The 14,414-nt window shown below is 53.1% G+C and overlaps 1 protein-coding gene across 3 annotated transcripts; it reads right to left on the bottom strand.

Moving 5' to 3' along the window:
- Positions 1-420: 420 nt before the first annotated feature.
- LOC123829490 (phospholipase A and acyltransferase 4-like) lies at positions 421-12,148 on the bottom strand. Of its 3 annotated transcripts, XM_045855265.1 has the most exons (6): positions 12,052-12,148; positions 9,283-9,391; positions 7,406-7,674; positions 4,626-4,738; positions 3,491-3,744; positions 421-1,633 (listed from the first exon to the last, which is right to left on the bottom strand). In XM_045855265.1, exons 4-6 carry the CDS (start codon positions 4,684-4,686, stop codon positions 1,163-1,165), a joined length of 786 nt encoding a protein of 261 aa, XP_045711221.1. In that variant the 5' UTR covers positions 4,687-4,738; positions 7,406-7,674; positions 9,283-9,391; positions 12,052-12,148; the 3' UTR covers positions 421-1,162. The 3 variants fall into 3 exon arrangements, with proteins under 3 accessions (XP_045711221.1, XP_045711223.1, XP_045711222.1); XM_045855267.1 differs by lacking the exon at positions 3,491-3,744; XM_045855266.1 differs by lacking the exon at positions 421-1,633 and having other exon boundaries at positions 3,172-3,744.
- Between the last annotated feature and the right edge of the window lie 2,266 nt (positions 12,149-14,414).

Here is a 14,414-nt window from a genome sequence, read left to right as displayed (position 1 = left end):
GAGTGAGGGCTGCATCCCTGTCAGCGAGAGGCTGGGCAGCTGCAGGCCTGGACTCCAGGAGGGCTGCGACCCTGGCCCTCACGGGCCCAGCTGCAGCTGCCCGTGCCATGGGCTCCAGCTTCTGGGACACGTCTTCGGGGGAAAGGGTGTCGGCCGGGTTCGGCAGCCAAGGACTTTTCCTGTCCCCTTTCTGAAAACCCAGTGGCGTGGCACACGACACACGGCCCTTGTGCACCTTCCTGACCCGTCTCCTCTTCAAGGCCTCTGCTGCTGGGCTCGGTCAGCACCGGGCAGGTCCCCACACTGACAACCCTGAGACAGAGACGGTCCCCGTTTCTTATTAACTTACGAGTTTCTGCTTTTTATAACCACGGACAACGTGGTGTTTTATTGAAACCATCAACATCTTGAACAGTGAAACAACACACTTGATTGGTGACAGGCAACAAGGCGGCTCCCCCCCAAATCTCTGAGAGGTGATTCATGAACACGAACTATGCTGTCATCGTTTGTGTCCAGCAGAGAAAAAACGTCACGTCCATATGCTTTATAAATGATCACCAGTCTGGCTTAAGCAACCATGTTTGGTAGTAGTGTGTCTTGTTAAGTGTAGACAAGACTTCCCTCTCAATCCAGAGGGACTTGCAGCACCGTTTCACCAGCAGACGTGGGAGCCTGGCTGTGGCAGGAACCCAGGCAGAGAGGAGAGGACAGATGAGCCCGGAAACGCTCTACTCCAGTTCACTGGGAGGGAGCTCCTCGGTCTGTCCGTGCACTGGTCAGCAGCATCGGTCAGTAAAGGCACTGAACTGTCTTCCGGATGTGGGGTCGGTCCCACGGCCTGCAGTTGTGAGGGCAAAGGCCTTCTGTGGCACGGACCCAAGTCTCGCAGAATAGGTTGGCATGCTCAGGGGGCGCACGAGGGGATGTACGCTCAGGGCCAGAGCATGCACACTGGGGCTGACCTCGTCAGAAATGTGCACGACGTCGTCGGGCAGAACCCCCGGTCCTTTCTCCACTGCCAGCCACTGAGATGGGCGTTTCCCCCGGGCTGGCTTTGCATGTCCTCCCCGGCACGAGGCACGGGATTCAGAGCTCCGCAGCTCCCCCTCCCCAGCAGAAGTCCCCATCGTCTGGACACCCCAGCCCCCTCTCCTGCTCATCACCAGGCTTCAGAGTCCCCCTCCTCGAGGTCATTCAGGAGGCCAAGTAAGGGCCCCAGTCTTCCACAGCTCGCTCGTTTCCTCACGTGCACCCGCCCTAAAGCCACGCTCCTCTCCAGCAGTAAAGGGGCGGCAGCTTTGTTAGGTCTTGCTCTCTGAGGCGCCTGCGGACACGCAACCCAGACCTGGTTGCAGGGAGTAGCATCAGTGTTCTCAGGCTCTGAGCCCAAGTGATACATACGCTCCCGGGGGCTGAGCACTGCCACCCTCCTGTCCAGAGTGGCGCTCCAAAGGAGCTTTCTCGGGGTGACTCCCTGATTCTCTGGGACCGAATCGTATGGTGCAGTCACTGCCTTGAGGGCCGCATGGACTCGTTCACAGAGCCTTCTCCCAGGAAGCAGTGGGCTGTGTCCCAGGAGATCTGACTCTGAGGACCCTCGGGTGCCGCGACCAGTGCGAGGTGGAGGTCCCTGAGTGGGGTGACAGGAGATTAAGAAAACACAACAGGACACAGGTTAAGGAAAAGTGAGGCCCAGGTGGGGCATTGTCCTTGGATGGAGACACAATGACCCTGAACATGGCATCCACGATTATTTTGTAGGGGTTGGTTACATAAAGGTCAAGGACATTTTTCAGACTTAGGGAGACTCTGGGGGCAAAGATCGTTTCGTTCTCATGGGAATCTAAATGATAAATACGTCTTCTGCAAAAGCTGTAGTCACATTCAGCTGAAGCTTTCGGTTATGTATTTCCTTCTCAACCCCCAGGGGTTCTGGCTGCCATCAGCTACTGGCCTGCTCTGCTTTGCAGACACAAGTGGTCAAGTGTGGCCTTGCTGGCACTTAACCTGAGCTTTGAGGTCAGCCTTCACCGTCCTCCACGCTTGGGGGGATATGGTGACCCTATCTCTCCAGGACAACTAGAGGACTTTCCAGGATCTACCCTCAGAGCTGAGCCCAGAGGTGAGGGATTGCCTATGGGCAGAACCAGCCAGGCCCTCCTCCCAGGTCCCCTACCCAGCCCTTCATCCTGCACAGGAGGAAACAGAGGCCCAAGAGGGGGATTGACCTGCCCACAACCCTCAGGGGGTGGAAGCTGAGCAGGGAGTTGAGCTCCGGTGTTCTCTGTTTACAGGCAGCTCAGTGTTTGGAAGGGAACCAGAGCTCTGAGAGCACAGAGGCCCAGGTGAGGGGCTGCTGCAGAATTAGGGACCAGAGGACCCCAGTGCTTCCTGGTGGTGGCAGGAGAACTGTAACTTGGCAACTTGGGGGTCACAGGAATGATGCTGATAAGCTTAAGGTAAACCACGTGACTTCCCGGAACTCCTTTTCTGTAGAAAGAACAGGAACTACTTGACCTGATCACCCACAGGCTTGTGGGAGGAGCAACAGCAGTTCACACTTGAGCCGAGCTTCCCAGTTGTCACAGCACCTTTTGAGTCACTTAATGGTCACAGCAGACTGTGAAGTAGATGGGACAGGGGCACCTGCTCATTTCTGGATGAGAAATCCCAGTCTAGTCAGTAAAGTGGCCCTTGAGCAGGTCTCCTGGCTGATGGGTGGTGGTGCAGGCACCTGAGTCAGCTGCTCCTGACATGCAGGGCAATAACCAACCCCACCACCTGCCAGGATGCACTGGGAGCCTTTGGAAAAGATCCCCCCACTGAAACTGCTCTCCACAGAGGAGAACCAGTGGGACTCAGTGGACAAAGTACTGGTTTTTAAGTATATTTTATTGATTATGCTATTACAGTTGTCCCATTTCTTTTCTCCTCTTTATCCCCTTCCACGCTGCATGCCCCTCCCACCAGCATTCCTGCCCACCTTTAGTTCATGTCCATGGGTCGTACATATAAGTTCTCTGGCTTCTCCATTTCCAATGCTATTCTTAACCTCCCCCTGTCTATTTTGGACCTACAACTTATGGTTCTTATTCTCTGTGCCTTTTCCCCCTCTCTCCCCTTCCCCCTCCCTGCTGAGGACCCTCCATGTGATCTCCATTTCTGTGATTCTAGTTGTTTGCCTAGTTTGTTTTTGTTTTTGTGTTTTAGGTTTGGTTGGTGATAGCTATGAGTTCATTGTCATCTTACTACTCTTCATAGTTTTGATCTTCTTCTTTTTCTTAGATAAGTCCCTTTAACATTGGAGTCAAAGCTATTGGTTCACATTCTGAAGTGTGTCTTAGCTTTGGCGACCTTGGGTGAGTTAGGTGCTTGGTCCTTAGGTGTTTGGGTGAGAGATGTCAGGAGGACACCTCTGATAGTTACCCACAGCCGCCTCACAACTTCTGTGAACTGAACTCCACAAGGAATCGCTCGAGGGTCTCACCTGTTGGCTGTAGCTCTGGCCATTTCTCAGTTCGGTGACAAAATGTTCACAATTGGGCTGCAAAACACTGCAGCACCTGATTTCACCAATATTCTCCTTCGCCAGCTTGACAGGATGTGGCCTATATCTCCTGTCCAAGTAGTTGTTGACCTTGTAACTGTCGTTGTTAGCCACATCCTTCAGAAGTTCATATTTCACCACAGCTTTTACTTCATGCTCACTGTTGTTGGAAGAGTGAGGCCTGGAGTACTGACCTGAGATCACAGACAGTCACTGTAAGGTGCTGCCATGCTTAGCAGTGCAGGCGGGAGAAGGAGGAGGAGAAGGAAAACCGAAAAGTCCCACTACTGACCTCTGGGGGTCCCTTCCTCCTACTCTCCTGTTGTTAGACGTTAAATTCAGCAGGAGTGCAATTGCTTGATCCATAACTTGTATAACTTACATACTTAACAATATTGGAAACATGTTCCCATAGCAACAAATGGGGAACCACTTCATAACTTGGAATGGCAGCCATGGCATTCCATTGATGTTGTGACTTTAATTTACAGACACATCCCCAGTTACCAGGCATTTCAGTTGTTTCAACTTGTTCCTGACTTAAGATAAAGACATGGTAACAATCCTTGCAGATTATGCATTTTGGGCATGGGTCTGACTCAGACCAGTTTTTGAGTTTTTTGAGTGCCTCCCAGGAAGGAACAGGTGTCATTTGATCCTGTTACAATGCCTCCCAGGTGAAAATGTCTGTCTCCATTTCATAAAGCAACTTTGCGCCAGAGAACTTAAGTAACACACCCAAGAGACAAAAGTCGTGGAGGAAGGATTTGAAACAACTCCAAAGCCCTGGCCATTTCTGCCCCATGGTGTAAAAACTGTGTGGCTCCATGGCAAGACAGAACTTTCCATCATTTTCTTACTTCCTATCACCTGGCATAGTTCCGGACACCTAAGAGTCACAACAGAATTGTCAACTAATGGAGTCCGCATTCCATCGCTTTCCCTGACTCAGTGAATGAAGATCAAACAGGTCACAATTCAAAAGGAAGCAGGCTAATCCCCACAGCAGTGAGCTGTCTTTTTCTTCCCTCTTCTCAACATAAAGCTGCTATTTAAACAAATAATGTATCTTTACCTTCACAGACCAAGTGGACCACATGACCGCCTCCCACGTAGATGGCCCAGTGTTCGTTCATAAAGGCCTCGACATATTTCCATCAGGTCTCCAGGCATCGGGTCTTCGCGTGACTACAACAGAAGAAGCAGAGAGAGTGCAGACAGGCCTCTAGGAAACAGCAGAGGCCTGGATGGGAGAGCTGTGTTCACTGCCACACAACCCCTAGGGTGACCCAGGGACGAGACACCCTGGGGACTGCTGGGACCAGCAGCTTTGATGTCACTCTCCCAGAGCCCCCCTTTGGGGGGCAGGAGGGACAGGAAGCCTAGACAAAGGTTGTCTAGCGGGAAAAGTTGTCTTTCCTTCTCCTTGGATGGGCCCTAGCACATTTGTCCTGCCCCATTGTTGGGCATTAACCTTGTCTTTGATCTGTTCTGACACTTTGACATCCTCAGTCTTAAGGAACCAGGAGAGACTGCCCCCCACCCCACCAGGGCTAGCCAACCCCTAATGACAGCAAAGGACTGGGCCCTAAAGGTGCTTTTCAAATGCAAATGGACCAAATGCAAAGAGCCCACAGCCCCAGAGACCTCCTCTAAGAGGTTCTCATACTCCAGGCCACCTATTCAGGTGCCCTAATCTGCCCAGGGCCAGCCCCTCTGCCCCAGAGCCAGCAGAAATTATTCTAACTAGCTAGTCCTAAACCTGCCTGTCCTGCCTCAGTCATTCTTCCCACAGAAACCACAGGAAAGGCTCTCGCCCACTTTCTCTGCCTCCCACCAACCCGGCACTTTCTCATGAGGCCCGTGTGGTGTGGCGTGTCCCCTCCTCCTGGGAACTGTGACAAGCTGTCTTTCCCATTGAAATTGTCTCCTGATCTGTTGTCCTTACTGAGTCTCAAATAGCCTACTAATGAAACATGTTTTCTAGGTATTTTTTTCTTAATCGTCTCCTGAGGACATGGTTATTGATTTGAGAGAGAGAAGAAGGGAGAGAGAGAGAGGGAGACTGATGTGAGAGAGAACCATCAGTTGGTTGCCTCCCACACGTGCCCCTGACCAGGGATTGAACCTACAAACTTTTTTTTGGACAGAACATGTTTCAAAGCAGGTTGTCCACAGTTTCATTGAATAGCCTCCTCCTCAGGGTCTCTCCCAAGCCTCTGGGCACTCATTCACGTGAAACACAAACGGAAGCTCCTTAGGGCGACACGGTGGGCAGCTGGGCCGAGCATCCAGCCTGGTGGTGACCACACAGCTATCAGTGGGAGCGTTTCATCACACGCACCCAGGAGCACCTTGGCCTTACAGAGCGGGGACGAATCCCCACGCACGCACGGCTGTGGCGCTGGGACTGCAGAGGTTAGGGACGTCCCGAGATCACTCAGCCAGAAAGCAGTTTGCTCTTCCCACCCCACCAGCACTCCCCCTCTACTGGCTGCTTTTCTGCACATTCACCCTCCCTTCCAGAGACTGGGTGGGCGTTCCCCCACATTGCATTCAATCCCCATGGAATGAGGCCTGTTTTCTGTCTCTCTCCTCTCTCTGTGCCTCTCCTTCTGGTGCCACTCAGCCCAGATTGCTCAGTCAGAGGCCCAGAGTCACCCTTCACGCCTCCTTTTCCCTCAGCCCCGCATCCAGTTACCAAGTGCCTTCAATAACATCTTTGCCCACCTCCTTCCCTCTAACTGGGGTCAGAGAATGCTGTCCCTCAACTCTTCCACCACTCCTTGTCCACTTCACGTCATCCGGTGGGTCCTTCAAAGGGAACATCTGGCAATGACCCATGTGGAGCCTCAGAATGCTGTCCATACCCACAGACAGCTCCTGATCTGGCTCCTCACCCCCCATCCATCTTCACGCTCATCCCTCCTCATCCTCATCCCTCTGCTCTGCACTTACTGGGCAACTTTCCCCCCTTCGTCTCATGCTTTCTCTTGCCTCTGCTCCTCTGATAGCATGTTTTCTGTCCTCCAAACACCCTCCCAGACCCTCTGCCTTTAACAATACTATTCTCCCAGCAGACACCCTCTCCCCTGGGCACCTCAGTGCCACAAGCTGGACCAGCTGCCCCTCCTCTCTATGCAGAGATTGCTTTTGATGCAATTTTCTGTACCTATCTGGCTCATCCCCCTGGGTTTGGCATCGACTGAGGGATGGTAAGAGCAGCAGCATGAGGACCAGCCTGCCCATCACCCTCCGACTTTAGGACCAGACCATCAACCAAGACATGGTAGGGCGAGGTGACTTGGGAAGGTCTCCCAGCCAGTCAGTGGCGGTGTGAGACCGGGGACTGGCTACTCAGCACTTTCAGAGCAATGGTTCCCGACATCCGGTGCTGCATGCTGACAATCATTTGGAATGTTTTTCCAGACTGAAAGGTGCCCTTCAAGGATGTGCTACACCTGGGTCACTGCTCATCTGATGCTGGACATGATGGAGGAGTCGCCTAAACCCTGTGTGCCCAGGCCCCCATGTGCAGACTGGCTTGTTGTCAGGACTTAATTAGCTAAGAGCTTTCAAGTGCCTGCCGTTGCATCATCGCTATGAGAATTAATATTCCCACGGACGTTGACAACAAGTGTGGTGATTGCAGAGGGGAGAGGGTCAGAAAGGGGAGAAATGGTAATGGGAAGAAGTACAGTAGAAATACTGTAGCATTAATATGAGACGTAATGCTATAGTATTAACATAACAAATACCAAGCAGGCTCAAGTGGTGGTTTCCCAAAGCCCCACTTCCCATCCCACTCCAAGAAGAACTGCAGAGGGAGAAGGATCACCCTGCAGAGGGCCTTACCAACTCACGGCGGGGCCGGCCATATCTGAGATCAGTGACAAAAGTTTTGCTGTTATCAGAAAGAACTGTATATGTCTTCTCGCTATGAATCATCTCCCTGGCAGAACTGATGATGTCATCCACAGGCCGGGGTCTGCACTTATCATCCAAGTAGTTGTTGACCCGATATAAGCAGCCCCAAGCCGCCGACCCCAGGGGCTCTTCCGTCACCTGTGCTCTGCCAGTCAGAAATATGAACATATTGGAGGAGCCGATCCTGGGAAACCCCCCTGGGAATCACATAGAGGGGTCACGGGAAGATGAGGCAGGGAGACAGAAGGCAGGAGAAAAGAGAAAAGGGAAAATGCTACCGGTTATGGATGTAACTCCTGGTTGACAAGGCATCATGAATTATTTTTACATGTTGTAAGTGTCACAGTTGTGAGTGGCTGAGTCACAGGACAATATCTTAGTGCTGTGTTATCAACATTTACATAGTAAATTTGACCGATCCCCTTCTACTGAGCACTGGGGTTCATCCAAAGCTTAGCCGTGAAAAAAGTTATGTTAGCAATACACTGATATCCTTGTTCAGCTTTAAACTTCAGAAACAGACTTATTTTTATTAGTACCCACTCTGCTTAGGCCCTCTGTGGACTGTTCTCCCTGTATTGGGCCCAGAGAGACGTGAACAGGCACTTCTGTGCTGTGAAACTCCTAGAACTGGACTGTGAAACGGCCTCTTGCATGGCACAAAGGCCAGGCTCCTACTAACGCAGTGAGCAAAGGCTTAGAGAACCCTTCACACAGTGTCTCCTCTCCCATGACCTGGCACATGCAGGGCATAGGGAGGGGTCCGCAGAAGAGCTATCAGCCTATGCGGTGCCCATCCCATTGTCATGGTGAGTCCAGGTTTTATTTTCTAAGCACGCGAGTTTTTGTTTCTGATCTCAAGTATGATGAAAGCACTTGAAATCCATATTCTTCAGAAAAGCTGTCCACACCCAGGAAATTGGCTATAAAAAGGACTACAGGTCCTCACAGTAATGCTTCCCCTTACAAGGCCCCTAAGTGCCATCTGGATTCAATGAGCCTGATTGACTATAAGTAATCAATTCCTATGTTCTCACAACACCCTCAGGATAAATGATAACTAATGGGAAACACATAAGGGGCAAAAGCAGTATTCTGGTACTGATGACAAGCATCTTTCCCTCGATGAGAACAGAGCGTCAGAGGTGATGTGGCCACTGCTCTGTCGGGGGGGAACCAAGGTGCATCTGATTTAGCAGGCTCGCTCTGGCCCCCTCGGTTCTCTTCCACTGACGGTGCGGACTTCAGTTTCATTCATCTCCCGTTTAACTGACTTGGTCATTCTCCCCCTTGCATATTTATGAGTTAAATAAATTATTCACAGGTGCTTGCTATGTGATGTTCATAAGAGTTTTCCTTTTGGAGGGGCACCAGTGAAAGCTGCTTGTGCTAAGGAGCACCTATGACATACACCTGGTTTGTGAAGTTGTATACTTTTGAAAAACACAACACGGGGAGCCCTTCTTACATAAGACTTAGACTGTGAGCTTCTGATGAACTTTGCTGCTTTAAATCATACCATCAGAGTCTGCAAAGAACAAGCTACATCAGCCTGCAGCTGGAGGAATCTAAGCACCGAAGCAGCCCAGCTGCCCCAGAGGAAGGCAGTGAGCCTCCGTCTGCTACGTCAGGACCTGTTGGACCCCTGGGAGCCCAGTGTGTGGGCTGGGACTACCCTCTGCACAAGCTCTGCCCAGGGAGAATGTGTCTCCCGACTCAGGCTCCCCTCGGCCAGGTCTCATTGCAATTGCTCTCATTGTCTCTTTGACAAATCTTTTGAAAATGATATCTTCAACAGTCCTTACTTGGAGGCGTCAGATGGATCACATTACCGTCTCCCACGTAGATGGCCCAGTCCTTGTAGCCAATGTGAAAAATATCAATAATGTCTCCAGGCCTCGGTTCTTCTGAAAACTGCGAGACAAAAACCAGAGATGTGACGGACAGACTTCTGGCCAGAGCAGAGGTGCTGGCCGGGGAGCTGCAGTGTGGCCTGGGGACCGCCTTCCTGCTGGTCACCACCTGGTGAGAGTGGGGGCGGAGGACACCTGAGGCCCGAGCAAGCCCATCTTGCTTTCAAACAGTCCCCTCTGAGGAAGAACCAGGAGAAAGGACTCTGAAAAATAATCGTCTGGACAGGGAGAAACGAGGACTGTCTGGATGAGTATAAGGTGTGTGTGTGTGTGCTGCATGTACGTGTACACACACTACAGGGCAGCTGTGCACATGTGTGTTGTGTGCTTGTGCACACACACCAGAGCACAGCCGTGCACACCCAGGTGCACTGTGCTCGTGTGCAGAGGGTGTTGACACACAACCCCCACATGAAACCCCTTCCCTGAGCTTGGGGCCCCAGGCCCACGCCCGGCAGTCCCACAGCTGAGCCTCGAGCTCCTCTGCCCTTCGCACACGGACCCTCACGGCTCCATCCCACCGTAGCCCTGGCCATCTGTGGCCCCAACAGGCCCCACCTCACACTCTGTTACCCGTGGCTCCGGGACACCCACCCTTGGAGCTGCTGACCTGAGAGTCAGGAACTGACAGCATCCTCAGGGAGCTGAGCCTTCCAGGGGCCCTGGTGGGGCTGCCCAGCCTCCTGCACTGGGAGGGGGCTGATGCTGTCACACAGCAGGCTCTGCCGGCACTTTTCCTACCATCACTGCCAGCCTCCCACTGGCCAGGGGAGGAGGCAGCACCCATTTGTGCAGGAGGGGAAACTGAGGCTCAGAGTGGTGGAAGGAAATCCTCAAGAACAGTCAGTGGGAGGTGTCTGGGCTGAGTCTTTTCTGCCACATCTGTCCCTGGCCCTGTGTGTCCCTGCCTCCCTCCCTTCTGCAACAACTTGTCCATGCTCTTCCATGTCCCTGCTTAGGTCACCACAGAGCACGATTTGGGGATTTTTCAGTTTTTCTCTCACTTTGTGAATGACCTAGCAAATGGCAACCCCCTGCAGCCCTCACGCCAGGCCTCCTGATCTGAGGTCAGGGGTCAGCTTCCCTTTGCCCTCACTCCTTGCCAACACCCAGCAACTGCAGTTGACCCTACAAATTTTTCCCTGAATTGACGTCCTTGTCCACGCCCTGCCCATCACCATTTGGTTCAGTGAAGCTCAGTCCCTGCCTTCCTGAATTCTGTGGTCTCCTGAGCAGCCCTGTGCCTCCTGTCCCTACCCCTCCACCTCCATTCTCCCCAAGATCCCCTGGGGCCTTCCCACAGGGACCATTTGGCCATGACCTTCCTCAGGCCTCAAGGCAAGGTTCGCCCTTGTGCAGCTCCTGACACCCCGGCCCCCCCAGCGCTCTGCCCCCCCCCACCCCCAGGCTGACTGCAGGACTTCCCTTCCCACCACGCAGCTCACTCACACTTCTGCCCCTCTGCACGCACATCCTCATCAGCCCATCGGCTTCCCTGCCTCCACCAGCTTCCCCACCCCCATCAGACAGACACCCCTCCTCTGAGAAGCCGCCCTGAGGGCCCCAGCCTGCCTCAGCTGACACTTCTGGGTCCCCAGGCCCCCGGGACCTGCACGTCTCCCCACATGGACCGTGTGGCACTGCCAGCGTCTGCTCTGGGCTCTGAGCTCCAGTCAGAGCTGGACCCTGTGTGCTGGGCCCTTCATCCCTGCATCTCCAGGATCCCCCCAGGGGCCTGGTCTGCAGTAGGAGGGACGGAACTGTGGGAGGAGGGGGAAAGCTGGACGGTCAACGGGGCCAGCATTTCCCAGCTCCTCCTCTCTGTGCCCCAGGGCAGGGCGGGCCCTGAGCCAGCTCTGTCTGGGGAGCACCAGGGGACTAGTGATTCCATCCCCAAAAGTCTAAGGTCACAGCCACAGCACTGTCAAGAGTAGCCAGTGGGAAGCAGTATATCAGCTTGAGTCCCTACCTAGAAAAAGAAAGGGGTAGGATGTAAACAGAGCTATGGTTCTTGGGGTCGAGAACAGAGGCCCTCCCTTATAGCAATATGGGAATCATGCCTCCCAGAAATTGTTCCATCATCAGTAATGGCAGGAGTCCAGCCTGTGTCCCTCTGGCTGCGACCACAGACATGCGCTTGCCCCTGACCGCACCTCGCTAACTCAGCATGACTGGGCTGCTGGTCAGGGAGCTGTCCGAGTCAGCACGCAGAAATCAGGCAGAATAATTGTCTTGGAGCAAAGCACAGAAAGAACAGATGGGGGCTGAGAAGGCACCGAACTGCAATAGCCGCTGAGGCTGACAGGCCAGGGATGCCCTCACTTCCCAGGTCCTGGATCGCCCATCAGAACACCCTCAGTGTCTTCCCCAGCTCAGGCAGGCACAGCCCAGACACCCACATGTCCCCCCACATCGGGGGCCCCAGACACCACCCCTGACCCCCATGTGCCAGACACAGAGAGGAGGCTCGCACTGCACAAATACCTGAGTCCCGCTGGAGAAGGGATTTAAATGAAAAAATACGTTTTTCCATGAAATTCTTCCAAAACCAACCTCTGACATGAACTGTGCCCAAAGCCATGAACATGGACAGACACCCTTACAGGAGGGGAGCTGCCCGCCTGCAGTACAGTGATCAGTAGGAAGTTCCAGGAGACTTACCGAAGCCATGGCAATGTTGGTGCTGTGCTTCCAGTAGGACCAGTTTTATACCACAGATGAGCATTTCACTTTCACTTTCCTTCTGACATTGCTCAGGAAGACCACTGACTGCTGCAAACCCAGACACACTTCTGGGGGGGCGGGGGGGCGCTGGGCTGGTCGGAGTGTCATCCCATAGACCGAAGGGTCACGGGTTCCCTACCCACCTGGGGCGCATACAAGAAGGCAACTGGCCAATCTTCTCTCTCTCTCTCCCTCTCTCCACCTTCTCTTCTCTCTCTAAAAGTGATGAAAAAGTCATTGGGCTAGGAAATAAATACATAAATTATATTCTTCAAATGTTAATAATTAACTACATCAAAACACAGAATCTTTGGTGCTTAATATCCACCTTGGAAGTAGCCAGAATAGGAGGGGAACCCTGATCAGTAGAAGGGAGGCCCATTTGTCACCAACTGGCAGGTGGCTCGGGGTCAGCTCAACAGGGTACCAAGGCCTCCAGTGACCCAGGCCCTCCTGTCTTCTCTCTCGCTGCTCCTGAGTCTTCACCGACGCTCTGCAGGGTCCGAAGGCCTGCAGCAGCCTCCAGCAGCACCGGCCACAGAGAGTGAGGCCGCCCCGCGCACCCCCTGCATCTGCAGGAAAGGCGCTTTGTGCTGAACAACACCAGGAACCTTGTTGACTGGGAGAAGGTGGTGACGGGAGACTGACTGGTCAGGAAACCAGTGAGGACCAGTCTGTCTCCTGACCTACCATGACAGAATCCATTCTTTGTGAGGATTGGACTAGTCTGATGGCTTGCAATAAATCCACAGACCAGGTGGGTTAAACAATGCAAATGTGTTTTCTCACAGTTCCAAAGGCCGGAAGTCTGAGTTCAAGGGGCTGCCAAGGTCAGAGGCCCTGTGTACGTGCAGACAGCCATGCCTCACGAAGCCCCACATGGCCTTCTGTCAGTGCACCACAAGGAGAGAGTGCATGGTCTCTGGCGTCTTCTCATATGAGGGCATGGGACCCATGAAGGCAGGGCCCACTCTCACGGTCTCATCGATGCTCATTACCTGCCACAGGCCCCAACTCCACATGCTATCACACTGGGGTTAGAGCTCTAGCATATTCACTGGGGGGACACTAATGTTCATCAGCCGGGCTACAGTGAGGCTACACCAGTTCACAGGCCATCATACTGATTCCCTACAGGCCGAGGAAAATGAGGGGAGTGGCTAACTAGGGACTGCGGGGAAAGCAGCAGGCCTGCGGAGGTAGCCCAACCCATCAGAACGATTCCATGTCCAGGACACTCTGGACGGGCTCGCTCCTCCCAACGGCATGTCCTGGCCGCAGGTCTCCTCCAGCGCACGCCGCCCCTGACGCAGCATTGTCTGATGTCCACGGGCGCCTCTGGGCCTGGATCCAGGCCTGGCACTGGCTATTCTGTTTGTAGGTGGCAGTGACGCCTCCATTTCCATAGACCTGCATTTTCCTCTTTGTAAAGTGATGTGACAATCAGTGAGTGGCCACTGCCTAGGCTGGAAATGGAAAAAAGAGGCAGAAGAAAAGAGCAAGGTCCAAGATGTTGCCCCTTACCAATAGTGTCACTTTGGGTCATTGCCCAGGAATGGTGGATCTCAGGAATACCAGCCTGGTGTCACATTTAAAAGTAATCAGTGTAATTCACCATATTTATGGAATACTAAAGAAAAAAATATATATGAACGTTTCGATTGACTGGAAAATGCAATTGGAAAAACTCTAACAGGCATTTGCAATGAAAACTCAGAAAACTGAGAACAAAGGGCCATGTCCCCTTGTACAGGACATATTAAAACTTGCAGGTAGTGTTACACGGAAGTGTTAACATGTAGGGTGACCAGATCTATTATTCAGACATGAAGCACAGAGAGTAAAAAAACAATAGAAGAGAAAGGAGGAATGAGCAAGTTCACCAGGAATTGGCCAGAGGAGCGGATGGGTGTCACACCACTGTCTCTGGGGCTCTGTCTGGTCCAAGGAACAGGGAACCAAGGGTTCATGTCGGCTGAGAGCGGGCTCCAGCCTGTCACAGCTTTCCAGGGAGGTTGTGTGGATGTGCCATAGACGGAAGTAGGGGAGGGCGTCTTACGGGCTGGTTGCTTAGCTGGTAGCCGTCTCCCCTGGCCCCACCCTGCCGCCACACCTGCGCAGCCTGTCACTCACCTCCACCCAGGCCGCAGAGCCCTGATTTTCTTTGGGCAGCACCAGCCCCTCCACAGACCCAGCTGAGGCACCAAGAGTGGTCTGAGCCTTTCCCCTTTGCCCACCAATGGCTTGCAATAGAAATAGGACTCAGTTCTGGCCCGGGTCCCAATGTCATATGGGACCCA

This window comes from Phyllostomus hastatus, unplaced genomic scaffold (assembly GCF_019186645.2).
Source record: "Phyllostomus hastatus isolate PE091 unplaced genomic scaffold, TTU_PhHast_1.1 phas_scaffold_11, whole genome shotgun sequence".
Classification (NCBI taxonomy): Eukaryota; Metazoa; Chordata; class Mammalia; order Chiroptera; family Phyllostomidae; genus Phyllostomus; species Phyllostomus hastatus.
Note: the sequence above shows the minus strand (reverse complement) of the source record. Positions and strands in the feature narration are given on the sequence as shown.